Source organism: Leiobunum rupestre, chromosome 9 (assembly GCF_980474605.1).
Source record: "Leiobunum rupestre chromosome 9, qqLeiRupe1.1.hap1, whole genome shotgun sequence".
NCBI classification, from domain to species: Eukaryota; Metazoa; Arthropoda; class Arachnida; order Opiliones; family Sclerosomatidae; genus Leiobunum; species Leiobunum rupestre.
The window spans coordinates 6,777,460-6,804,553 of NC_143392.1; the positions used below are offsets into that span (position 1 = coordinate 6,777,460).

Genomic DNA, 27,094 nt, shown 5'->3' on the forward strand with positions numbered 1-27,094 from the left:
GTTCATCCTGAAAATAATATTGTCTTACGACTTCCACTGCATCCAAAAGATTTTAGTTTTTAATTTTTCCAATTATTTTGTTTACCCGTTAAGTCAATTTTCAAACGCGTGTAATTTCGTGAAAAATGATTGTGTTTTCAACGACCAAACGTTATTCTTATGTTTTCGACGCCGCTCTACATTTTTCTCATTGGCCAAATTTGACGAGCTCCAATACATCAAAATTTATTTTTTCAAAATTTTAAAATATTATTTTAAAATCGATAAACATTATGTACAACAATGGCCCCCGGTACTGACAATTCACAGAAAAAAATTATATATTCTAACTTCAACGGTTATTGAGAAAAATCACTTTTTCGATTAAAAATGGACACCCTGTATATAGTCAAATCATTTTATCTATTGTCAGCTACATGCAAGCTTCGTAGAGTAATGCAATTTCCGATAGGGTAGAATTAATAATTATTAGGGTCTGTGGTGTTATTATCAGCCCCATAAAAAACAAAGACATTCAGTGGGGTTATAAATAATTTGACGTATTTTATTTCACTCCCAACTAGGTTGATTGAGCTATAAAAATAAGATTTGTTCATGGTTACGAATAAATGCGTGTATACAAAATAAAATTATGAAAAATTTATATTTCAACTATAAAAATATATATATATTATCTAATATGGCAACGATCAGCGCGTTAAAAAAGTTGGTTCTTATTCCCGATACACGCGGCAAGGATTAACAGGGTTAAAATGTTGCGTCGTCTGCCACGGAGTCTACAAACTCTTTCGTTACGTTAGTTTAAAAAAATCATAATTCCAACGAAGCCCAAGTTACGTTGTTTTTAAACTCAGATTGTTAGAGTTGGCCGCAATTTAGGAAATATTATTATTTTGTTTTGGCAGTTCTGCCGTATCTGTAAATACCAATAAAGCACGTTACTTCATTCTCCTACTCAATTAGTTCAAAACACAGGTAACAGTATAGTTTCATTACACAACGGAAATCAAAGCAGACAACTCGAAGTTTTAAGTTAAGCCTTGCAGAGTTTACTGGGAATAAGATGATTTAAAAAATCACAATTTCAGTTATTCTTTTCGACGGTAGACGGCACTATTTTAATTTCCACGAAGAGATAGCCCGCTATTCCAACAACCAAGAACGCCAAAAGAACCGAAATTTTGGGTACAATGTTCAAAGACGGACTGTAGGCAAAAGCAATCACGAAACCCAAAGATTCCCAGAGCCTGTAGTTGGCGTACGCTGGCTCGTCGCTTCCTTTGAACAGCACTCCGTAAAGAGCTAAAGAACAATGGTTGATATTAATTCCATGCTTATCGGAAAATATAATATTTTAGCAACAATATATTTATTTATACTTGGCGAGAATGACTACGATGAAATGATACGGCAGCGTTGCCAGTTCCTGAAACTCAAATTATCGTAACAAAGCCAAAAAATTATCGATTTCAGAAATTAATTATCGTACGCCGGAAAACTAGCTATAAATTGGAATCTTGTGTTAAATACTGACGTTAAACCGATTGAAAATTTGAAAATTATACTTGGCGAGAATGACTACGGTGAAATGATACGGCAGCGTTGCCAGTTCCTGAAACTCAAATTATCGTAACAAAGCCAAAAATTTATCGATTTCAGAAATTAATTATCGTACGCCGGAAAACTGGCTATAAATTGGAATCTTGTGTGAAAATCTGACGTTAATTGAATAGAAATTAAAACAACAAAAAGTTAAAAGTGCACAAGAAATTTTTATTAAAACATAATAAAATTTTATTTAAGTTCGACTAGTTTCGGCTACGTTATTGTGCCGTCATCAGGGGAATGATCCGTTTACAAAAATTCACTTAATTTATAACCTTGTTTTTAGTAGGCGTGGTTAATTAATAATTAAAACATTTTTTTTCAATTGTTTTAATTATTAATTAACTTGAAAAACCCTAAAGGGAATTTATTTAATGGGCAACCGTTTTGCCATGACAACGAAAAATGTTTTTGACAACAACAAATAGAAATTTGGAAAATACCAAATATAAAAAACAGATAATAATTGACAAAAAAACATCAAAATTGATCAACTTTTGATCAAAATCCCATGTTATTTCCAATGGGAAAATTTCATATTTTGTGTTATCAAAAACATTTTTCGTTGCCATGGTAAAACGGTTGCCCATTGAATAAAATCCCTTTAGGATTTTTCAAGTTACATGAAGGTCTACCAATCCCCCGAGTTTGAACGAAATCGGTGTGTAACACCTCGGGTCGTCTCCTTGTGAGTACAAATAAATAAATTCTTGATTTGACCTTGTGTTAATTAATTTAACCCTCACATCGGCAATCTTTCCACTTACATTTAATAAACTGAGCAATAAATCTTCTGTTGCACTTTTGAATAATGGGTTTTTGGTTCCTACTTGTTATCGAATGCGTTATCCGACACTTGGAGTGCGTTGTGTTTGGAACGTTGCCGCAAAGGAAACCGATAAGCAGCACCCTTCACACTTATTTTTAACGGGGATCCTGGAACTACCCGTTGTCATGACGATGGAATGTATAGATGTTGAGAGAAATTCGCTATTGAATCTTATAAATGGACTTTTATAATCATAACTACCAGAGATAATGTATTTGTTTATAATCAAATATAAATAATATCGGTCGCTGTATTGTCCTATAGCACGTCATCAAAGTTGGCGGTGGTATTATCTATAGTTGGTTACCATGGTAACTATGGAGCAAATTATTTCGGAGTTCCGACAAGAAGTGGGTAAAGCTGTTGACTACCAGCGAGGCAGTTATTTCAAATCTAGGGTACGAGGTTTGTATTCTCTTTGTTTATTCTAAAGGCTTGTTCACACGGGCAGTGTTATCCTGCTTTTCTCTATTTTTTCGTTTCAAGTTGCTCTGGCGCACTGGAAAACGACTGTATACAGTACACAGACAAAATTTGCCTGATTTTACCCCCGCGAGCGCTGCCGGTAAACGAGAAAACTTAGAAAAATTATGAAATAGCTCTACTTTATATTCCCGGTTTTTGGAACCATTTTGAGCTCGACCAATAAACGAGCGTTACGCTGTCAAGTGATATACGGAGCAATTTTTAAAGTCTTTAAAAGTAGGCTTACGAATTTTTGCGTCTATCACGTGACGACATAACGCTCGATGATTTGTCGAGCCCAACGCGCTTCAAAAAAGGCCCTCCGTTTTCTGCTGGCATCATGACTATTTCCCACCTCTGGTAATAGCGTCGAAGGACGTCAGATTTAGGGAACCAATGAGATACGCTCTGACTTTAGTTTGTTTCGGTGGGAAGGAACTTATAGCGTTTTCCATTTGATTGCTCGAGATTCGCTCCGAATCTGTCTCTGATGTCATAGATCTCGCCCTAATCGATTAGAGTAAAATCGCAAATGAAACATTAAATTACGATATTCTCGCACTTTTGTTGTTTTTCGTCTGCTAGTAATTTGAATTTTCGCGTCTTGGTCTGCCATTTTGCCAAAAAATCTAAAAGGAACACGCAAAAATTTGCTCCGATCTCGATCTCGATCCGTTGATCTGTCGAATTAGGCAGATCGGTTTTGGGCAATCTCGGAGCACCCGAGAGCGGGAAATGGAACACGCGAAACTTGATCGGAGCAGATACGAGCACGCAAATGGAACATAAAATATTGATCAGAACGATCTAGAGCGCTCGAGAGCAGTCAAATGGAAAACGCTATTAATCATGAGGGAGATTCGACACGACATTAACAATCGTCTCAGCATTTATAAATCCATTCTTGATCTTAAAAATAATTGTTTTTATATTATAAAAAGTGATCTTGTTCAACTTGTTAAAATGTTGCTCTTACGTCACAAGACACAGCTTTATTAGTATATTGGTGGATCTTAAAATTAATTTTGCGCGTGAAAATACGCCGCCATGTTAGGGTCTAAAAGCGATTTGGACGCGCGCTAGAAAAACCTACATTCCTCTGGCGACTGTAGCGCGCTTGTAGACTTGTAAAAATAGAGTAATGGCAGTGCTATATTACACGACGTCACCCATACTTTTTCCTATTCATAAAAAATTCGCGTCCACAATGGCGGCCATGGCCAAAGCTACAGAGTGATACTACTCTATAGGTGTTTTTTTTTTCGCCTGTCCGAGGACAAAAAGTGTAAACTTTTGACCCTAAAACGTTTTGTTCGCCTGTTCTCGGTGTAAGATTTACCCTGTCTCGAATTTTGTTCGCTTGTGTTCCAGAGCTCTAACAATTGTAAGTTTACACTTTTTACTCGTTTTCGAAAGGAGGTGTAGAGTAATCTAGCTTTGTCGTCTGCTTATATAGAAAATTCGTTTCGCGAAAACATGACGAGTTTTTAACATCTTTTAATAACGAAAATCCAATTGTTAAATGCTATTTAAAGGGAATATAACCAACGTTTGCAGCTCTGGCCGCTCTTGCCTTTGGCTTTAGAAATGGTCGGCGCCACTGTATATGGAAATTTGAAAAATTTAAGGGGTCTTCCATAAATATTGCTTTGCAGGTTATATTCACTTTAATTACTTTAAAAGTCGCTTGCTGACTTAGGCCTAAGGTGGTGCCTTGGATATTAGCCTAGCTGATTATTATTATTATTATAAATAAATAAATGAGAAAAAATAGCCATATGTTGATGACCTCACCACCGGCCGCCATCTTAAAACAAAACTACGGCTAATAAATAACCTTTAACCTTTAACTACTCCCTTCTTACAAAGAGACATCCCGAAGTGTAACCCACCGATTTTGTTCAAACTCGGGGGATTGGTAGACCTTCGTGTAACTTGAAAAATACTAAAGGGAATTTATTCAATGGACAACCGTTTTGCCTTGGCAACGAAAAATGTTTTTGACAAAAACAAATGGAAATTTTCCCATGGAAAATAACATGGGATTCCGACCGATTCCTAGGACCCCCCCCCCCCTGTAAAAAATTTTAACAAATTTCAAAATTTCGAAAATGCCAAAAATAGAAAAAATAAGATAAAAATTGACAAAAAAAAAACATCAAAATTGATCAACTGTTGATCAATTTGAGGTCAAAATCCCATGTTATTTTCAATGGGAAAACTTAATATTTTGTGTTGTCAAAAACATTTTTCGTTGCCATGGCAAAACGGTTGCCCATTGAATAAATTCCCTTTAGGATTTTTCATGATACATGAAGGTCAACCAATCCCCCGAGTTTGAACAAAATCGGTGGGTTACACTTCGGGATGTCTCCTTGTTAGTCCAACTCGTTTTTTTCGTCAAGACAGAATCGGAGTAAAATGACGTCATAGGGCTACACTTTTTAACCTGCTCAAAAAACCCAGAACAGGCGAAAACAATACCACCTATTTAAGACAGTGACGTAAGAGCTTCATTAAAGGCCGACTACATAAATCTTCGGTTTACTCTGTCTTTCACTGGAAGTAGGCTTACTGCAATACACGTGTGCCACGCAGTCAGCCTACTTCCAGTGAAAGACAGAGTAAACCGAAGATCTATGTAGTCGGCCTTTAAACAAGAACGCCACGTTCTTTATAAAAAGAACTAAATTGACACTTACTACGAGTCAGGGAATTTAAAACTTGATAAACCTTAATCGCAATGAGGAACTAATACTAATGTTCGTCATTCTGAGATAAGGCAAACGCGCCTAATGTTATCAATGCGCGATTAAGAAATGAAGGGTAAAACCAGACTCCCACGTGGCTCTCCTTACAGCATATACAACCTGAATTTCACGAAACAATGTACGCGAAAGCTTGTGGAAGTAACCACAGGGACGTCATTTGGGTGGGGCACGGCCAACTTTGACCCATTCGTCGAAATTCCTTGAGCAAGAATTTCCCCCCTATAAACTGTTCAGCGCCACAGGGCCGCCTTATCCATAAGGCAGACTAGGCAAAGTACCTAAGGCCTACGGAAATTTTAATAGACATTAGGGCCTACGATAGTACGATTCCATATAATATGGCCTACGAAGGTCCGAAATGTTAAAACGGCCTTGCAGCGCCACGCTTTTTTACATTGGCTTCAATACAAAAACTATTCTAAAAATAATATTCCGCTAGGGGTGCTCAAACCATACAGATATCTTTTGCTCATAGGTTAACATAGAAACTTCAACGAATGGGTTGGCCGCTGTAGCGCGAACAGCCCGGGAATTTTTTTAATACCAACTCAGAATCGGATGAATCATGAAGTACAAGGGAAATCTTGTTCTGTCTATTATCCTGAAAATCACTAGCAATTATGCAATAACTATTTCGATTACAAATGCAAAAAATATTAAATTTGACGCGTTTTTGAACTTTGAAAAAAACTGTTTTCCGGAGCTTAAGGTGGAAGAATACAGTAAAAGCCTCTTTTTCGTTCAAGCTGAACGTTTCTGTTTTAACAATTACAAAATTGAATTATATTTTTCTTATTAGGCTGAACCTTCCTCTAGTGCTTAAAATAATTTTGATAATTGTAATATCAATAGCTTGCCCAACTTGTTTAGCTCCGGGGGTCCGAATTACAACGTAATAACTTAATTAATTTTTAATTTTAAATTGTAAAAATTATTTTAGTCACTAAACAAGAGGTTGTTCAACACTTAAATATTAATTTTGTAAGTTAAAATACACAATTAAAAGAGTTCAGCTTGAAATATCGCGAAATTAGACAATGGCCACTGTAGTCTTCCCCCTTAAGTTCTGCCCATTCCTAAAAAATCCTGCAGGATCTGCAATGATGTCCCTGATTAAAGGCGTACAAGTGACCAAGATATATGAAGCGTGGGTCTATAGCTTCGGGTGAAATTGAACAAAAGGTCAAGGTTTGATGATACCAGAAATATATTTACCATTAATTTGAGTTTGCCAGACGGCGTCTCCGATCCCCCATAGACCAGCCACTAGGAATAAATAGACTTTGGGGTCGTCGAGACTAGGTTTCCATAAGAGTAGCGCCACGCAGGTACCAATGTTAATCAGAGCCGCCAGTATGAAAATGGCCTTCCGGCCCATGATCTTGATCGCGTGACCGGAACATGGAGAGCAGATGGCGTTGACCACTCCGAAAGCGATGGCCACGAAACCTATCTTGCCAATCCCCCAGGAACAGGCGACGTAGGCCTATTTCAAGACAAATTAATAAAGATATCACGCGGAGCTGGAAGTTATATATTTATACACTTGGAATGACTTGGAGCCATCAGCTAGGCTAATACCCGAGGTACTACCACAGAACTACAACTAAGTAGGGCCGTGCGAGTACTCGACAAGTGGGGTGGCGGAGTGGTTAGCACTTTCGCCTCGCAGCAAGAGGAGCCGGGTTCGATCCCAGCTTGTTGCACTGGGTGAAAACTCGGAACAACTCCTTCTGCGTTGAGTTTGCAAGTTCTCTCCCCACTGGTTTAAGGGGTTTTCCCCCGAGTTCTTCGGTTTCCCCTTCCATAAAAACTTATCGAGGTTAACGGTAATAGTTAGTGTAGGGAGCTGTTGGCTCGATTTCGTGGCATGCAGGGCTCGCCACCACCCTCCTACGCATTGTAACCCGGCCACCTGAATTAATGGCTTCAAAAGTCGCTTGATGACTTAGGCCTAAGGTGGTGCCTTGGGTATTAGCCTAGCTGATTATTATTATTATTATTATTAATTTTTGAGGTCAGATACGCGAACTCGAATAAGAAAATGTTAAATACTCTTCGATTACCGAGTATCAGAAATTTACCTTAATCGGGTACTCGAAATAAGCCACCTGTAAAACTCGCCGAATTGTTTTTCCCGCCTACCATATTCGGGTAATCGACCACTCGTTGGGTTAATTATTTTTATCTTTTTCAACTTGCCCTAAAATCCATTTAAGTAGTAACTAGTAGGCTATTTATCATTTTTCTTAATTACTCGACTATCCGAATAGAACTCGTCGATTAATCAAGTACCCGAACGATTTTCCTAACTACTCGAGTACTCGAGTACCCAAACGGGTTTTTCTGACAACCCGACTCGTTCAAAATATTACCCGACTCGACTACCCGATTAAAATTTTATTAATACTCGAAACCCGACTCGATAAATGTATAAAACCACTACTCGCACAGCCCTACCAAGAAGTAATATTTGCAAGAGCCATGACCTGCAAATCACTGTTTATACAGTGTTTGTTGAAATAATGTAAACTTTTCACCTGTAGGGTATGCAACAAGTGTTTCCTTTTAACCAGGTATCTTTTTTTTTTACGTATTAAGGCTTAGCAAAAACATGGCGTTCTATTTACAGGTGAAAAGTTTCCATTATTTCAACAAGCATTACATTAGGTATATTTGGGTCCAAAAGAGCACAAATTTAAGTGAACAAGGCTTAATGGTGACTAGGAGCCAATTCTAGCATAGCACTTCTCCGTTGTAAATCACGCCCATTTCAAAGTGTATACGTATATAGTTTCCTGGTGGACTGAACGACAAGATAGGTTAATTACTTTGGTGTACTCCGAGAGGAAAAAGGATTGTTCCAGTCCGCTGTACATCGTCAATGGTATCAGAATAATTTGCGCCTTGTTGGTTACGAGATGCTTGAAGGTGGACATGATCAGTTTCACGGGCGACATAACTTCCGACTTATTAGCCCCGTTATCCCGATCCAGAGGGTCCAAGAAGAACAAGATTAGTAACACAGCCACGACACCCATCCCCAAATAGATGCCCATCAGAGTGTACCGCTTCTCGTCACTCGGTGGCGTAATGACGGAGCTGCCATTGGCTACAGCCTGGAAATCAAAGTCCACTCCGCAAGCCACGCTCTCTCGTTCGGTGCTGTTCTCATCGACTACACGGAACAGACACTCATTGAAGTTTAGTTATTAAACAAAGGACAGAGCTGTGTTAAGGATTTTGGGGTCATGGGCATCATGAAACCTGGTGCCATTTTAGGTATGGTGATAATAACAATCAGATAGGCTAATAAACAAGTCAGCTAGCGACTTTTAATGCCTTTAATTCAAGTGGTCACGTAACAATGCGTAGGAGGGTGGTGGCAACGCGAGCCAACAGCTCTCTACACTAACTATTACCGTTAACCGAAACCATAAAAACTTGTCGAGGATAACGGTAATAGTAAGTTGTCTCGCGTGGCATGAAGGCCTAGCCACCACCCTCCTACGCATTATAACCCGGCTACCTGAATTAATGGCTTTAAAAGTCACTCGATGACTTGTTTATTAGCCTAGCCGATTCTTATTAAACGGATCCCTCACTCACAACAGGGGAAGGCACAGGGGTCACAAAAAACTGGTTTTGAAGCACACTGCAAGTCTGGATTTAATGTTACCCCTCTGCCTCCCCCTGTTGTGAGTGATGGATCCCTTTAATATAAACCAGTGGTGGAGAGAGCTTGCAAACTATACGCTGAGTTGTTCCGAGTTTTTAAACCAATGCCACCTAGGAGCAACAAACGGTTGTATACTATTGGACCGAATCCCGTTTGACCGAATCCCATTGAACCGAAAAGTATTTTCGTTTATAGCCCAACATGGCGGGATTCAGTTGAATGGGAAATTTAAATCTGGTTCGTTTTCACTTCGGGTAGGTTAGTTCAGGTTGTTTTAGGTTAGGTTAGATTATTTTATTTATTTATTTTGGGTTGGGTTAGGTTAGGCTAGGTTAGGTTAGGTTGGGTTGGGTTAGGTAGGTAGTTTAGGTTAGTTCAGGTTGGGCTAGGTTGGGCTAGGTTAGTTCAGGTTGGGTTGGGTTGGGTTGGGTTAGGTTAGGTTACGTTAGGTTAGGTTGGGTTAGGTTAGATATGGTAGGCAACTATTTAACGTCGGGTCTTATCAAGGTTATTTTCCAAAATTAAACCCGGAAAATATTAAATTTCAAGGGAAAGACATAGTTTAGTCCAAATTAGATATACTATCGTCACGTAACCTACGATATATAAATATGTGAAAACCGCGCAAAACGCGGTTTTCGGTCGATTGGAATTCGGTTGAATGGTACATTCGGACGAATGGGATTTCGGTCCAATGGTCTACAATCGCAACAAACACACAAGGACGACGCAGCTAACCTTTACGCCCTATTCTGGCAAAGAATTTTACTGGCGACATATTTTGACCTTTCCCCTTCCGACGGTGGCAGGTGCTAAATCATCTAGCCAATGATAAATGTACACAAGAAAATGAGTGTCTAAAAACGCGGCGCGTTCCAATTATGTGGGGCGTGTTTGTTGCTCGTAGGTGCCACTAGCGGGGATGGAACTTGGCTTCTCTTGCATTTGACTTACTTGCGCCCATCATACCCATGCCCTAAGACGGCACTGACGCACAGTGGCGGCGCTAGGGGGTAGGCCAGGTAGGCCACTGCCTACCTTAAAATTTCGAAAGGGCCCCAAAATCACCCTATAAGGGGCCCCAAATTGATCTAGAAAGGGTCTCAAAATTGTCCCAAGAGATAAAATTATTTATAAATAACAATGAAACAAATGTCGATAATGTATTTAGACATTTTTGAGGTATCTCCTAGTAAATAAAACCAGTTCTGTTATATTTGGACTCGTTTTACTGGAGTTAGAACTTTTTTGTTCGTCATGTACATCACTTCTTTATTTTATTGAAGGATTTCGTTGATAAAAGGGGGGTTCCGGGTCGGGGGCCCATTTATTTGGTTTGCCTACCCTCGCGAAAATTCCTGGCGCCGCCACTGCTGACGCAGGGTGCATTAGGTAATTACCGGGACTGTCCAGGACCAAAAAGGAGATGAGGTTCCCCCATATCTGACTGGATTGAAAGAAGGCGAAGAAAATACCAAAAAACCTGGCGATTATCGAATTGAGGAATGTGTCCTTCTCAGTAGAGGTGACGGACGGATCTCCAGTCATTTTGGCGTACCTAAACACGTTCGACAACTTTAGTTTTACCGGGGATATGTACCTAGATGACAAGTTGCCAAGAAGTAAGGAGAGACACTTCATAAGCCCTCACCAATACGAAGAACGTACAGAAACTATACAGAATATGTATCCTTAGACAGTGTAATTTGTAAGTTGTATCCTTAGACAGTGTAATTTGTAAGTTGTATCCTTAGGCAGTGTAATTTGTAAGTTGTATCCTTAGACAGTGTAATTTGTAAGTTGTATCCTTAGGCAGTATAATTTTTAAGTCGTATCCTTAGGCAGTGTAATTTGTAAGTCGTATCCTTAGGTAGTGTAATTTGTAAGTCATATCCTTAGGCAGTGTAATTTGTAAGTCGTATCCTTAGGCAGTTTAATTTGTAAGTCGTATCCTTAGGCAGTGTAATTTGAAAATTTTATCATTGGGCAGTGTTCCCTTTTTATCATAGAAAATATAGAAAAGGAATAGGAACTTTATCTAAGTCAAACCTTTAAAATGTACCTTGAAGATTTAAAGCTAGGCTTTTGCATAAGATGCTGGTGGTTTAAAAGATTAAGTTATTATACTACCGGAAGCAAATGCGTCTAAACTATTCCTCTTATATATGTTCTTTGCTTTTTCGTTTCTGGCAAACTAAAGAAAGATTCTTCTGACAAAACACAAACCTGAAACCAATCTCGTTGAGATAGGTGCATTTGGCGGACCACATTGGTGCCGCTCCGAAGCCCAGGATGATAGCTCCGGGTATTAAGGTCCCCCAATGCGGGTACAAGTTAGCGGCGATATAGGGGCAATATAGGGCCAAACAAACGGCCAGCGCCATCTTTATTCCCAGTTTTTCAATGACAAACGTCGGCAGGAAGAATGACGACAGGATGAGGGAGGCGTATATGACGCTCTGAGACCAAGTACCCAGATTCTCATCCTGGTTTATGGTACTCTGGAGGTTGCCCAGTGCCTAGAAAAGGTTCGCAATAAATTTAGAAAATATAGAAGTGGAATATCAATGTACTGTAACTTTGGTTAGGTTCTAAAGCTATAAGGGCTTTGCGCGGGTTACTAACGCTTAATATATATTTCAATTGGTTGTTTCGTACATTCAGAGGGTTAAATTTGTTTTTTTTATTTATTTTTACCAGCCACAAAACTTATCAAGGCGGGTCTTGAACGCTGAGGCTGAGGATTTAACCTTCACAATTGTCGGGAGCTGATTCCAATCATTTATAACCCGTTGAGTGAAAAACAGCAACGCGCTATTACAGCGCTTTTTGACAATTGTGGGGGCTTTGCGCCCAGACCATTTGACCTAAAAAAACTCGTTATATTGGACATTGTAGAGACCATGAATAATTTTGAACGTCTCAATGAGATCATTTCTCGCACGTCTGTCCTTAAGGGACATTAAATTTAAGCGTTTAAGGCGCTCTTCGTAAGAAAGAGTACGCGTACCATTAACCAATTTCGTGCCTTTTTTTTGTACTCTCTCGATATGCTCAATATCTTTGACTAGATGGGGCGACCAAATACTCGAGCAGTATTCGAGATGAGGGCGAATATATACATTGTACAATATTGTAAACGACTTAACACTGAAATGCGAAAAGGAACGGAGTAGAAAATAAAGAGCGCGCGTACCACGAGCAGCGGCAGCACGACTATGAGGAGCTCCAAACATACGGCCACCGAGCATAACCCCAAGATCACGGACTACAGTTCGAGCCTCAATCAGCCTACCACCCAAACGGTACCCAAAACAGGGGTTTTTATCCCCACAATGCAGTACCATTGACTTAGAGGCGTTGAAACCCACGCTATTGGAAGACACCCATTACTCAAGAGCTTGGATGTCATTCTGTAGGGACGTCGAGTCACCCAGTGACGAAATTTTGCGGCCTATTTTGTTGTCGTCTGCAAATAGTTTCATAAAAGACTCCTTGACAACCAGGGGCATGTCATTGATGAAGAGGACAAAGAGAGTTGGACCCAAAACCGAACCCTGGTGGACACCGCTAGTCACCTCACATCACCAAGAAGAACGCGCACCTCCCAAAACAACAACTGACATTATGATGTAGGGGAAGTGAGTCTTCACAAGATAAAAGTCTTACGCAGGGTCGCCACGGTTTTTTACATTGAAATTTCCTGACTTTTTCAGGTTTTCACTGACAATTTCTTGAGATTTTCCCTGACATTTGTTTTAGCGAAAATTATGCAAATTTTTTTACTCATATTTTAGTAAACCTTTTCGATTTGCAACCAAAATTAAATTTCCTTGATGTTAGACTAAATTTCAAATTTCTTGATGTTAGACTAAATTTCAAATTTCTTGATGTTAGACTAAATTTCAAATTTCTTGATGTTAGACTAAATTTCAAATTTCTTGATGTTTAGTCTCATTTTCAGATTCTCTTGACTTTAAGAATCATTTTCAGATTCTCTTGACTTTAAGAATCATTTTCAGATTCTCTTGACTTTAAGAATCATTTTCAGATTCTCTTGACTTTAAGAATCATTTTCAGATTCTCTTGACTTTAAGAATCATTTTCAGATTCTCTTGACTTTAAGAATCATTTTCAGATTCTCTTGACTTTAAGAATCATTTTCAGATTCTCTTGACTTTAAGAATCATTTTCAGATTCTCTTGACTTTAAGAATCATTTTCAGATTCTCTTGACTTTAAGAATCATTTTCAGATTCTCTTGACTTTAAGAATCATTTCCCTGACTTTTGAACTAATTTTCTAATTCCCTGACTTTTGAACTAATTTTAAAACTTCCTGACTTTTAAACTAATTTTAAAACTTCCTGACTTTTAAACTAATTTTAAAACTTCCTGACTTTGCCAGGTTTTCCAGATACTGCGGCAACCCTGCTAAGTCATAACATTACCGGAAGATTAAAGGGAATATAACCTGCAAAGCAATCTTTGTCGAAGACCCCTTTAAAGAGTCTAAAATACCCTGAGACAATAAATCTAACAAGTTGCTATTCCTTTTCTATATTTTTTACGATAAGAGTATTATCCTTACTTGAAACGCGCAAAACATGAAGAGAAATGCCACGCATATGACCAACAAATTTTTCCATATGGCTTTTTTGGTTAGAGAACTTGGCATTGTACCATCGGTGGACCAACCATTTTCGAGTCGTTGTAGCGATGAATCGCTCTGCGTATTTTTAAATCCTTTATTCATACGACCTTTCGAATGCTCAAGTTCGACACCATCTTTCGACATGTTTGCTGTCTTCTTTTTCAGATAAACAGTTTCCAACCTTCAAGGGTACGGAAACTTTGATATACAAATCATACAATAATTTTGCACTATAAAATTACAAAAAATACAAGTGTAAAATGTTTATCTCGTCACAAGACATTGATTTATTAGACTATATAATCATAGCACACCCAATTTGCATATGCACTGAAATATTATAAATTCCTCGGGACTCTTTTAACGCGTTAATAGTCTTGTAAAAGTTAGAGACAGTAACGTAAAATAAAAATCAAAACAAGAAATAAAATAACTTGGCCTTTAAAAACTTCGCGGAAATTTTGAACAATCATTTTATTTAAAAAAAATACTAAATTTTTAAAGGTTTTGTACTCGGAAATACAAACAATAATTTAGGTAACAATAATACTACGTAATTCTATTGTTGAATTGGAGGTTAAAACTTCTTTCTTTACTCACCAAAGTTATTTCTTGACGCGAAAATCCAACAAAACGAACGTGCAACCCGGAGACGCAAAGATGAATAAAATTCTACAAACGACTTAAGTAATATATATTCTAATACGATTTTGCTGATTTCTTGCAAAATAATGCGACACGCAGCCCCGTTCTCTTCTGACCTGGATGGATAAATAAATACCTAAAATAAGCCGAAAGCCGAGAGCTCGCGGCTATTCCTTCTCCCCCTGTTTTATTACACCCTTTAGGAACTACAATATGATGGCAAAACATGACGCAATCGCACACGTCCTGATAAGGAAATTCTTTGGAATCCACGACATGGATTAATTAATAAATAAAAACAGCTTTATTTTGTTTTTCTGAGCTCAATTTCACTTAAATTCGATACATATATATTTAAACATGAGATTTATGGAAAATATGGAAGTAGGCATTACGATATGTACAGTAGAAAGGCTCCTTCGAAAAGGGAAGTTGAAAATCGTGCGTCGAAATTCTATTTATCTCAACCACGATGCAATACTACCATCTATGGACGGTTAAACGCAAACTATTTTCCAATATTATTATTTTGATTACGAGATTTACTAGATTATACAGATTTTTTTTTGGTTTTAATACAAGAGGAGTTCAAATTCAGGAAGCATTTTTTGAATTTTGATCAATACCTTTTGAATTAATTTATCGAATTAAAGTTAATTCTTTAAAGTCCAATGCGTTATTATTTATTCGTGACCGAAACGATTCTAGGTGGCCTAACGGCACTACCTTCTCCGAGGTTGCGCCTATGATCTAGCGTCGGCTACCGACAAATTAAAAAGTTAAAATAAATTTTTTTCTTAAATAAACTTATCAAAATGTAAGCAAGCGATGCAAAAATTATATTAAAATGCAAATATCATTATTTTTAAAGTCAAATTTATGAATAACGATGAGGAAAAAATTAATAGCGTCTGCTTTAGCCGCTACCTATCTAGGTTTCAACGACGAACCAAAGGGGGCGTAACGGTAGTTTTCGGTCGCGAATAATGATTTATAAAAAACTAATTTGGTTAATCCACATTTTATTAATAATAAATATAGTAATACATCAAATATTTATAAAATCATAAACAATTTAGCCGTGAATATGACCTTAAAATACGTCAAATTGTTAATATAATTACAGTTTTATAATTCAAGGTTTATTGAAGTATGACAGATGTCAGGACTAGCTTGATACATATACTACGATTGTACACCTGATAATTAGAACCTTCGGCGGTTATAACGAGAGAGAAAGGTTATAGGAAGTAAATTGAAGGGGAAAAACCTAAAGTGGGCCAATCAAATTTCGTTAAATTAGATGAAAATATCACGATAGTTTTCGATATTACCCGGAAACTTTGATCATATCGTCAAAAAGCCTAGTCCAATAGCGGATCTAGGAGCTTACATCGTCAATAGCACTAGTCAATGACAGATAAGCCCCTCTCTCGTAGAGAGTAAAAAAATTCTGGTTCAGCGTTCGGGGATAGAAATCGGTCGTGGCCCTCCCGAAAATGAGGGCCGTAGGGTATCTGGAAAGCATTATCGTCCAGTATATTCTAGTTTTTTTTTAAAGAACCCTCCTACGAACGCTTCCTGAAGATAAAATTCATTGTTGTTGAGCGATGCTAAGCGTTTAAAGCTAGAAGGTCGCGAGTCAAAAGGTAGCCATCCTCGAAGAAGCCAAGCTTTGTTTGCGGCGTGAAAAGCAGAAAAACCAGACCTGAGAAAATAGCGAAGGAAAAATATACAACAAAAACAGAAAAGGCTTCAGTCGCTTCAATAGGGTGTTCCGCTTCGGCAAACCGAAATTTCTCAACATTGGAAAGAAACATTTTTTTGGGAAAATATTAAAAATATATATCGCAAAAAATGTTTCGTCCGATCGCCCTGGACTAAAACACACGACTCGCAGTCTGTGTCCTAAAAATATTAGTTTCGGATATCCATGCTTTGTAGTAAGTATTTTTTAGTATTATTTTGTAGAATTTTCGTGTTTTGCTTTAAAAAAATAGCCCCCGACCCTCCCGTGGCCAAAATGTATAATTTCTACAAGGTTCATGTTCTTTATGAAATTTCGAATTCCCGGTACTTTCATAGGCATATTATCATCAAAAGGTACCGCACTGCAATCCTTGCAATCCTGTACATACAATCAAAAGAGGGCTGTATGGGAATAATGCGTAGGTGGAGGTTTGGGAGGGTGGCTAGATTACAGTGATGATGAGTCATTTAATTAATATATAAAGGATAAATCAGACACTAAATTACTTGGCTCTTTATCAAATGACATATGTTTAACATAATGCACTATTAAATAATAGTTTGTTAATGGTTTTAAACAAATATATCAAATCATAATAATTTAAATGGTTCAATAAAATGGGGCTACTGTGGGAGCTAGAGGCCATTTACTGATCAAAAACCTAGAAGGCAAATAACACACTTAACTTTTTTTGTTTCTCTTTATCATAACAGATTATGTAACTGTTTTTTTGATAATTTTATAATCAGAGGCCCTTAGAAAAATGTGTTAACTTCTAGAGAGAAACTATTCAAACAAAAATATCAATCCATTTCAAAAACATGATTCGACGAAATAGAAGGTATATCAAAATGAAAATTTTTATAGTAGGCAGACACAAAAAATACAATTTGACTAATATTTATAACAAAATTGTGATCTCATATTATAATGAATATAATTAAATATTATTAATCTAATTGAAAGAGGAGCACAAATGAAGTATTTTATGAATAATTGCCAATCGGTAAAATATTTGTGTTTCTACAAATGAAAATGTATAATTTTGGGTGTTCTGTGATCAAAAATTTCTAGTTTAATTCTATCAAGAAGACCCTATAAATTAAAGAGAAGATATTGAGGTTATATAAGCATTATTATTTTGGTGGTCATATAATTAATAAAAAGACAATTATTGGTCTTTGGCCTGAATTTGGGAATTACACGCATACCTAATTTTGAATCTCACAATAAAATTAAAATAATTTATTTTTCAGAGATTTTGAAAAAACAAAACATTTCTGTTAAGTTTCACGATGGCCGAAGCAAGAAGCGCAGTGGCTGAACCAAGAGTTCAAGAATTAGACGAAGGAAGGGACTCATGGAAAGATATAGCTAAAGCGTGGAAAACCTCTATTCTCAGGTTCTTTTTCAGAACGAGGTAATTATGTAACATAATATTATTGCTCCAATTTTGAAGAAATGAAAACAGCACTTTTCATAAAATAGTCCAGATGGTTAGAATAAGAGAAAAATGATTGATAATGATAATTGTTTAGAAATTCGATAAGAAATGGAATGTGGCCTTCTTCTATGTCAAACCTGACTGTGGCAGTATCGTTTTTCCTGTTGTTACTAATAGTGGAACCTCAATTAACCTCGGCCCTCAACCAAACTTTATGGAGCTTTAGAGATATTCTCCATTTGCCTAAAAGTATTATAATTATAATCCATTGTTTAACCATAAAATTTGTTTATAGCTAAAACGACACTTGTAGTGTGTAGGCATAAATTTCCTGTTGAAATTGAGACACTTTCTTATTGTTTATTAAGGAAGAGGAAAATTCATTTAAGCATAAAGAAATAAATTATAGTTAAAAAAATTTCCTACGCACATTTTATATATTTACAGGAAATTTGTAATTACACGAATTTTTCCCTTAAATCAAAACAAAAATTAATAATACATTAAATGTCTCAATTTTCCACGGAATAATATAAAAATTAATATTTTTAAAAGAAAAATTGTTTCTTGTTTTTAAGGTTTGCCACGATCTTTCCAAGCATTATGCATAGCGTCGCTAGCTGGTTTTACTTTTATAATTTTACTGATGATCATCAGACAATATTTACTTAGGATATTATTGTCTTATAGAGGCTGGATGTGTAAGATTTTATTAAATATTTCCCTTGAAATTTTACATTGACGCGAAACGTAATGTTTTTTTAGATATTCCTGTCAAAGGACATTCAAATTCTACATTATTATGGTGCCTAGCAGTTAAATTAGTGAGCGGGTATCAGCCTTCTTTGTACAGTTGTCAGAGATCTTTACCACGATTGCCAGTACCTCCGCTTAAGGATACAATCCAACAGTTGTTAGAGTCCCTCAAACCACTAACAACAGAGGAAGAATTAAATTTACTCAAAAAACAAGCAAAAGTACTAATTTTGAGATTCTCAAAGATTTATTTCTCTTAGATTAAAATATGATATTATTTTTAGGAATTTGAGGAAGGCATCGGCCCTAAACTTCAAAAGATTTTACTCCTAAAATCATGGATCTCACAAAATTACGTTAGTGACTGGTGGGAAAAGTACGTTTACTTGCGAAGTAGACTACCCCTAGCTATAAATAGCAACTATTATTGCCTTGACCAAAGCTATTGGAACCCCACAGACAATCCCGTTTGCCGGTAAGTTAAATTATTTTGGGTTGTTGGAAAAATTTGCAAATAAGTCTGACAATTTAAACCATACACAGGGCAGCGACTGTGGTTCACAACTGCCTCTTATTCAAGAGGTTAGTAGATAGGGAAGAGCTTCCTCCGCTAATGCTACGCAACACAGTTCCAGTCTGTATGGCTCAATATGAGCGCATGTTTTCCACAGTTAGGTTAGTGATACATGGGAACTTTCTATATGGAAACAATCGCTGATAAACAAAATTCATTTTAAAAGAGTTCCTGGAGAAGATATGGATGAGTTACGACATTACGAAACTAAAGATTCTAAACACGTGTTGGTATTTTGTAAAGGATTATATTACAAATTGGACGTTTATGACGCTCAAAACCGGTTACTGTGCCCTTACACTTTACAAAAGAAGTTTCAGTGGATTATTGATGATGCCATAAAACATCAATGTAAGGATTTTTTCTAAAATACATTTTTAAAACAATAGTATGCCTGTGCGAGAACTCTGACTCGAGACGAGTACAAATACTCTGACTGTCTTAATATACTACTCGTATGAGTACCCAAGTCCTTTGTCAAGGCTTAAAAATTACTCTTAAGTGGACTCGAGTTAATAAATATTCCACCGAGTCCGTTATTTTTTTACGAGTCTTAAGAGTCCCTTATTTTTTTATTATTCCAAGGAGTTTGTTTTTTTCTTTCATATTTTAACAAAGTTGCATTCAACTGCTCACGACCAATTGAAATCCCGTAATAGCACTGGTAGTTGCTTTCATTTTTAATGGTTGGTTTGCCCTTTGCTTTAACGGAGATCACGTGACTCAGTAAGCAGGCATCTTTTCCGATTTTAGTTTTGATTTCTGTACTCTGCAATGAAGACTGAAGAGACGACTTTCCTTTCTGCTAGTTACGCGGCTTTAGTTTTTTACATTAGACTTAAAAAGTTCAGACTTTTGTTTACTTAAACTACTATGAGACTCTTAGAAGTTAGAAGTGGTTCTGAACAGTTAAGACTCGAACTAATTGTTAAGGACTCAAATGAGTACTCGGGAATTGTACTCGAGACTTGTGAGTACAATTCTCCATTGCCCAAGACTCTAAACCATAAAAAGAGGACTGGCACGCCCCTACTTAATAGTACTAAAGCCAAATTTTATATTGAAACAATTAGCCGAAGTAAGTGAAGAAGCCAAATCTATAGCGAGTTTGACTGGTTTGGGCCGTACCGAATGGGCAACTATCAGAAAGCAGTTCCTTCAGTCTGGGGTTAACAAGGAAAACCTTGAAGTGGTGGAAAGCTCCATATTTTTTGTAAGATGATACTATATTTAATTCTTAACTTAATAACCTGATGTTATATTTTTTCTTTGCCTTCAGTTTTCATTCTCAGATAGAGAAATGGATACGCTGACTGACCGCGGGCATTTTATCTTAGCTGGAGATGGTCAAAGCATTTGGTTCGACAAATCCATAAGCATGGTCGTATTCAAGAATGCCAATGTTGGCATGAATTGTGAACACAGCATGGCAGATGCGCCAGTTATGGCCCATATGTGGGAATATGCCCTCACTAAAGAGTAATTTGATACTAATATGTATTTTTATACTATACGGCTCAATATTTAAATTTCCGTTGTAGAGTAATGGAAAAACAGTACGATGAAAATGGTTTATGCATGCCCATGCCTAAATCCCATCGTTTTATTAACTTAAAAGACCCTCAAAGATTAGTTTGGGAAGTAAATGACGAGTTTGCAAACAAAATACAATCAGCGTTTCAATTTAATATCAAAGTATAAAAAAATTTATAAAGCAAACTTAAATTTATTCTAATATTATTGTGTAATGTAGAACAATGAAGATTTAGATTTAATAGTATTTGACAATGTTAAATGGGGTAAAGGAGCCATAAAGAAATGCAAAGTAAGTTTTTGAATTTTCAATCATGTGTTTATGAAAATTAGTAAATTTTTATCTTTTATAGATATCACCAGACGCCTTTATTCAAATGGCTTTACAATTAACGTATTATCGCCTTAGCGAAGGACTTTTTGCTCTAACTTACGAAGCAAGTATGACCAGAATGTATTTATGCGGAAGAACAGAAACTGTTCGTTCGTGTACCCAAGAAGTTGCTGATTTCGTTAAGTAGGTTCTTTCACTAAATTTACTGTTTGGTATGGGAAATTATAACTGACTTTTACACGTAGAGCCATGCTTTCCAATGAAATAAGCAAAGAGGAAAAAATTAGGCTAATGAGAAATGCGGCTAATAAGCATCAGAAACTTTATAGAGATGGCATGAATGGAAAGGGAATTGATAGGCATCTATTTGCCTTGTTTGTGGCTTGCAAAGGGCTCCGTTACGTAAGTTATATTAACCCATTGATAAAGAAATTTGAAAGCTAATTTTGAGCTACATATTAAATTTAGGAAAGCCCATTTTTACAATCAATTTTAAGCCAACCTTGGACATTGTCTACAAGCCAAACACCCCACACACAATTAACAAATGTACCAAGCGCTGAAATGCAAGTTTTTGCCAATAAAGTAAGTCATACTTCATTTCAAAGAGGTTTTTAGCCGTATTATTTTATTAATAATCGTTAACTCCCTAGCTTTGCCCTGGAGGCGGCTTTGGTCCAGTATCTGACGAGGGGTATGGAATGAGTTATTTATTCCCCAATGATCAGAAAATTTTCTTCCACATTTCCAGTAAAAAATCGTGCAAAACAACCAATACAAAGCGTTTCCTTGACCAATTACTGCAAAGTATGGAGGAAATGAAAGGTCTATTCCAGTAATTTTTATCATATTAAATGTAAAATTTAGTGTTTCTAGACCTTAGCTAGGTTTGAGTAGGTTACTACTTAAAAAAAAGGCGCATAAACATTTCATATTAATAATCATTAACCTTTCTTTCTTAACACAAGAAAGAAAAACATTTCTTTGCCTTGGTTTAGATAACCTGTGATAACTTAGCTTAGCTACTTTTTTACTCATCCTGACGAAGCCTGTTAAATATTTTAAAGAACTTTTATCTACATTCATGTTATCTAGGTAATAGTTATTCTTTTGTACATGTATACCGTTTCTCAGTAAAAAATACGGTACAAGAGCGAACTATCTTACAGAATAGAGCTTGGAAAAATCTTTACTGATTATGTATTAATTTTCAATCAAAAGTGCTATTTATTGCAAATTTCACAAATGAGTGAAATTTTCTAATCAAATTTCTACCCCAATTATTTTCGTTCAGAGGTACCACGACCAACTTTGATCATGCGCTATAGCATCGTAGCCATTCACCAAAATTCTGTGAGCAAGCATATTCTCACTATAACGAGTGTGGCGCTGAACTCCTACAGTTTTTTATATTGACTTCAATGCAGAACGGGTGTTATTAACGCGTCTTATACGCTTAATTTAAAATATCAAATATATCAGCAATTTTTGCAATTAAATGGTAATAATACATGTTACCAGGAGACTTTACTAATATTTCCAAGGTAATTGCGTAAATATTGACAATAATACAATTTTAATATGTATGAATTCCCTGCCTTTGGTCTGTATAAAAAAACTATTCTAAAGAAAATATTCCGCTAGGGGCGCTAAACTCATACAGATATCTTTGGCTCGTAGGTTAACATAGAAACGTCAACGAATGGGTTGGCCGCTATAGCGAGAGATCAAAGTTGGCTGTAGTGTTACAGAAAATAAAATCAAAGATTTGGTATGGTCTTTGAGTCCACCTTGATTTTATATTGTCAATATTTCAACAGAAATAAATTTCAAAGTTTAAATTACAATTTCAAAATATTTTTAGAAAGTAATTATTAAATAAGTTTTTAATCTCCATTTTCATCGTCCGATGACGCCTCATTTCTCCTCAAGCCTCCGTTTCTCAGTGACAACAAGTCTATCAATTTGTAAGGATCTTCTCCTGATGACAGATCAACCATATCTCTGGGCAGACCATAATGACGCATAGGACTAGGTTGTACTCCGCAATTGATGTTGACAAATCTGATTTCAGGTCCACTTCCAGAGTATTCCATTGTGTTAAATTCATCCCAATCAAACAACAGAGAATCGGTAGTCTTTCCAAAAGGGTTAAAGTCTACCAATTTTACTTCATCTTTACACTTTCTATAAACGTCAAATATGAAATCACTGTCGTAGAATTTATTCTTCAAGTGTTCTTTGTAAAAAGACACAATGTCTCTGATTATGTCCTTCTGAGTTTTATCTATATAAGAGTAGAAACTAGTATGGTCCCTTTGACTTATCCCGACAAGTTCATTATTTTTCACGAAACATCTGAATTCGCAACCTGGATCTATTTCTACCCATTTACGGAGTACAAGTTTGTAGTCTATGTTCAGAGTCATCGCGTCCACAGAGTCAATATCAGTACAATCTTTAAATGGTTGAGTCAAATCGTGAGAAATGAAGTCTGAGCTTTTCAATAACAGATAAATATCTCGAACGGCATAGCAACATAGACTTTTGTTCATCGCAATCCAAATAGCATCCTTAGGAGAGCTCCAATTCATTTTGGGATAAATCCTACCACCCAAATCATTTATGGCTTTCTTAATTTTAACGTCTAACTCTGGAAAACTAGGCGCTGAAATTGCATCTTCATCAGCAGAACCCCAGTCCACCTCACTATCACTAGTGTCACTGTCATTTGACACAATACCACGATCATTTGGTCTGGGTGTTAGACATTCGGGTAAGACAACTCCATCAGCTTTTAAGTATTCAGTAAACTCCTTGGGTAAATCAATAATTATGCTTTCAACAGTAACCTTACTGAAGCGTTGATACCACAGGGGAAAACTGCAGTTAAGTACATTGCAAACCTTCATGTTGATTTAATTTTCGTTTAACACAACCTGGTACTTATAGCTACACTAAAGTTAACTAAATTGCATGAACACAGAACTCCTAAATTCAATTAAATCGTCATCATGAGGGGGCGATAAGTATTTTAAAACACCTAAGGCTTAACAATGCTATTAGAGAAGCGAAAAAGTATTTGTCAAATAAACTGCGACGCAGAGTTCGTAGAGGGGAAAGGAAATTGCGCTACCCTCGTCCCCCGCTATGAGACTCAACGGGGAGGCTTCGGTTCCTTGTAGCCTTGATAAGGTGGGACTCCTATCATTCTAGGGGCACCTTCGGTAGACTGAACGAACTGGAACTGCATGAAACATCAATCGTTCTTCGCAAGAAAAAACATCAATGACGGCGTGGAGGTAGCGTCTCGCTTTCGTAGTATCGCACCTTAGCGCGGGGCACTTAATCCGGCCCCAGAATGCTTCCGGGAATGTAATTCCGATTTGATTGGACAATATTTTTTCTGTAAGCCAATAAGACGTAACACGGAAAAGTAGGAATAAAAAAGAAGAATATTTTTGGGGCAAAACGCGGAAAGGTCAATACCAAAAAGATACCGCGAACTTCTACCATGGCCTGAAGGCAACATTCATTGAACGCTGGAAAAACTTTATTAAAAGTAGGACCGCGTACCGACGTGGCTCCAACTTCAATTTTTTACCCCACTTAAAATTAAATTGTACAAATCAAAATTTATACAAAATGAGTGAAAAGGAAATTAAAACTTCAGATTTTGTTCTGAAATCTTTTCTGGCCGGAGGTAAGTTGCTATTCGTTTTAATAACTAAACATATTAAAAAATTACACCTTTTAAATAATATGAAATAGGTATTGCTGGTATGTGTGCAAAATCAACAGTTGCACCTTTAGACAGAATCAAAATACTTCTACAAGCCCATAATACTCATTATAAACATCATGGTACAGTAAAAATTATTTAAAATAAAAAAACCTCATTAATTAATCTTGACACCATGTAGGTGTTGTAAGCGGTTTGAAAGGTATTGTTCATAAAGAAACAATCTTTGGCTTATATAAGGGCAATGGAGCACAAATGGTTAGAATTTTTCCTTACGGGGCTGTGCAATTTCTGTCATTTGAAGTGTTCAAAAGAGTTGAGTATTTGTTTTTGTGTAAAACCGTATCATTTTACAAATACTAATTTATGGAATTGTGCTTGTATCTAGATGTTAAAAAAACATATGGGCCAGAAATCCCACGGCAGCAAATTTATTGCAGGATCAGCTGCTGGTAAATAATTTTATTATAATTTTAGCGTATTTAATAATCATTTCTTCTATAGGTGTTTCAGCCGTATTAGCCACATACCCATTGGACGTAATCAGGGCTAGGCTAGCTTTTCAAGTTACTGGTGAACATATCTACACTGGAATAATGCACACAATGACTAGTATTGTTAAATCCGTATGTAGCTAATCTAGTAGCGCAAATAATTTTGATATCGTATAACAATTCAATTTGTAGGAAGGGGGAGTCAAAGCCTTATACAAAGGATTATCACCTACATTAATTGGAATGGTTCCATACGCTGGTATTGATTTTTTACCCAGCTGCTCTGTGAATCAATTTTGAAGTACCTTAAATTTAAATTTCAGGTTTATCATTCTACTTTTTTGAACGACTCAAGGGACTGTGTTTGGAATACTTTCCAACTGTGCTTGGAAAACCCTGCGAAAGGAATACTGGAGGGCTCGTACTAATCATTCCTGCAAAATTATTATGCGGAGGTTTAGCTGGGGCTATTGCGCAAAGTGTTTCGTAAGAATTTGAATATTACTTTTAAAAGTTAAACCAAGAACGCATAGAAGTAACTAAGAACTATGTAAGATAACATTGTCCCCTGCTGCTATAATGTTATACTTCTCGAAATAGAAACGCCCTAAACATCTGTCTGCAGCGCCATCTGGAAAATGCAAAAGTGGGATATTTTATCGCCAGCTCTAATTTAAAATTCTAAATTGGGAAAATAATTTTTTCATTATTATAATTTAAAATTATAAAAATAATAATAATAATAAATTACAATACATAGATTCAATTTTCCACTCAATTCCCCTGGTTCGAAAAGTATTACTTCATGGTGCCAGCATAATATATTTTCAAAGTTCTTAGTTACTTCTATCAGTTCTTAGTTAAACTATCGTCTAACAATGCAAAATATTACCTCGATAGCTATCCGATGGATGTGGCCAGGAGACGTATGCAACTAAGTATGATGTTTCCCGAAACCGAAAGGTTCAGGTAAATATTAAATTGAAACTATTGTATTGTAATTTGTTTAAGTATAGCTATTACTCTATAGATATTTTTTTCCTCATTGTAGCAAAGGCGTTGTGTCAACATTAAGCATTGTATTGAAAGAACACGGAATTGTTAAAGGACTATACAGAGGCATGAGCATAAATTATTTACGGGCCATCCCCATGGTTGCCGTTTCATTCTCAACTTACGAAGTCATGAAACAATTACTCGGCCTTGATACTGGAGTAGATTAACTTGACAATAAATTTATGGCTTTAAGTATAATCAAATCCCCCCAAAATGGAAATAGGCCTTTTTAAATTTTATCCAACTAAGAATTTATTTTACAATGATCAAAGCTCTTAAAAATAAACTATTTTTTCAGTTATTTAAAGCAATACGATTATTGATAATTTTTACCTTCAAAGAAAGGCAACGGGAATAATATATATAAATTGAGGGAATTATTTTAAAATGGCTATTATTTAAGTCGTATTTATTTTATAAACGTTATTTGAACTAACAGAGCTGTATGCCTAATTCACACTATAATTATCGCTGTATTTTATGAAAAGGGTTGCCACAATATTTTCAGAAACCAATTCCTTGACAAGATTGTCACAATATTCTGAAACAAATTCCCTGACCGTTTTTAAGTTCCTTTCCCTGGCTTTTAAAGGCCAAAATTAGACAGTTTTTAACTTTACAGAAGTTAAAAAAATTATATTTCAGTACAAAAGTTATTTCAACGTTAAAAAACCTTTCAAGGATTTAATAATAATAACAACAATTTGCCATAGATCTAGAGTAAAATGAACTAAAAAAATGTCATGATTAAACTTTTAAAATTCC

The 27,094-nt window shown here is 36.3% G+C and overlaps 4 protein-coding genes across 8 annotated transcripts; 2 read left to right on the top strand and 2 right to left on the bottom strand.

Moving 5' to 3' along the window:
* Positions 1-521: 521 nt before the first annotated feature.
* Positions 522-26,255, bottom strand: LOC149926393 (N-acetylglucosamine transporter UNC93A-like). 3 transcript variants are annotated; one of them, XM_090158486.1, is made up of 8 exons: positions 26,166-26,250; positions 14,602-14,762; positions 13,939-14,182; positions 11,576-11,868; positions 10,750-10,907; positions 8,502-8,848; positions 6,886-7,156; positions 522-1,302 (listed from the first exon to the last, which is right to left on the bottom strand). In XM_090158486.1, the coding sequence occupies exons 3-8, from the start codon at positions 14,143-14,145 to the stop codon at positions 1,085-1,087; spliced, it is 1,494 nt and encodes a 497-aa protein (XP_090014612.1). In that variant the 5' UTR covers positions 14,146-14,182; positions 14,602-14,762; positions 26,166-26,250; the 3' UTR covers positions 522-1,084. The 3 variants fall into 3 exon arrangements, with proteins under 3 accessions (XP_090014612.1, XP_090014613.1, XP_090014614.1); XM_090158487.1 differs by lacking the exon at positions 14,602-14,762 and having other exon boundaries at positions 26,166-26,227; XM_090158488.1 differs by lacking the exons at positions 13,939-14,182; positions 14,602-14,762 and having other exon boundaries at positions 26,166-26,255.
* Positions 16,069-22,884, top strand: LOC149926394 (carnitine O-palmitoyltransferase 1, liver isoform-like). Of its 2 annotated transcripts, none has more exons than XM_090158484.1 (16): positions 16,069-16,589; positions 17,653-17,816; positions 17,935-18,089; positions 18,419-18,541; positions 18,606-18,817; positions 18,881-19,071; positions 19,140-19,271; positions 19,337-19,521; positions 20,244-20,383; positions 20,450-20,649; positions 20,712-20,865; positions 20,924-20,995; positions 21,057-21,220; positions 21,283-21,439; positions 21,506-21,622; positions 21,691-22,884. In XM_090158484.1, exons 2-16 carry the CDS (start codon positions 17,692-17,694, stop codon positions 21,874-21,876), a joined length of 2,313 nt encoding a protein of 770 aa, XP_090014610.1. In that variant the 5' UTR covers positions 16,069-16,589; positions 17,653-17,691; the 3' UTR covers positions 21,877-22,884. The 2 variants fall into 2 exon arrangements, with proteins under 2 accessions (XP_090014610.1, XP_090014611.1); XM_090158485.1 differs by lacking the exon at positions 16,069-16,589 and adding an exon at positions 17,152-17,237.
* Positions 22,325-24,443, bottom strand: LOC149926395 (translation initiation factor eIF2 assembly protein-like). Its single transcript, XM_090158489.1, has one exon. It carries the CDS (start codon positions 23,947-23,949, stop codon positions 22,924-22,926), a length of 1,026 nt encoding a protein of 341 aa, XP_090014615.1. The 5' UTR covers positions 23,950-24,443; the 3' UTR covers positions 22,325-22,923.
* Positions 24,239-26,630, top strand: LOC149926396 (mitochondrial coenzyme A transporter SLC25A16-like). Of its 2 annotated transcripts, none has more exons than XM_090158491.1 (9): positions 24,239-24,740; positions 24,809-24,901; positions 24,961-25,037; positions 25,168-25,231; positions 25,284-25,405; positions 25,466-25,532; positions 25,597-25,759; positions 26,174-26,242; positions 26,325-26,630. In XM_090158491.1, the coding sequence occupies exons 1-9, from the start codon at positions 24,683-24,685 to the stop codon at positions 26,494-26,496; spliced, it is 885 nt and encodes a 294-aa protein (XP_090014617.1). In that variant the 5' UTR covers positions 24,239-24,682; the 3' UTR covers positions 26,497-26,630. The 2 variants fall into 2 exon arrangements, with proteins under 2 accessions (XP_090014617.1, XP_090014616.1); XM_090158490.1 differs by having other exon boundaries at positions 24,242-24,740; positions 24,961-25,094.
* Positions 26,631-27,094: the final 464 nt, after the last annotated feature.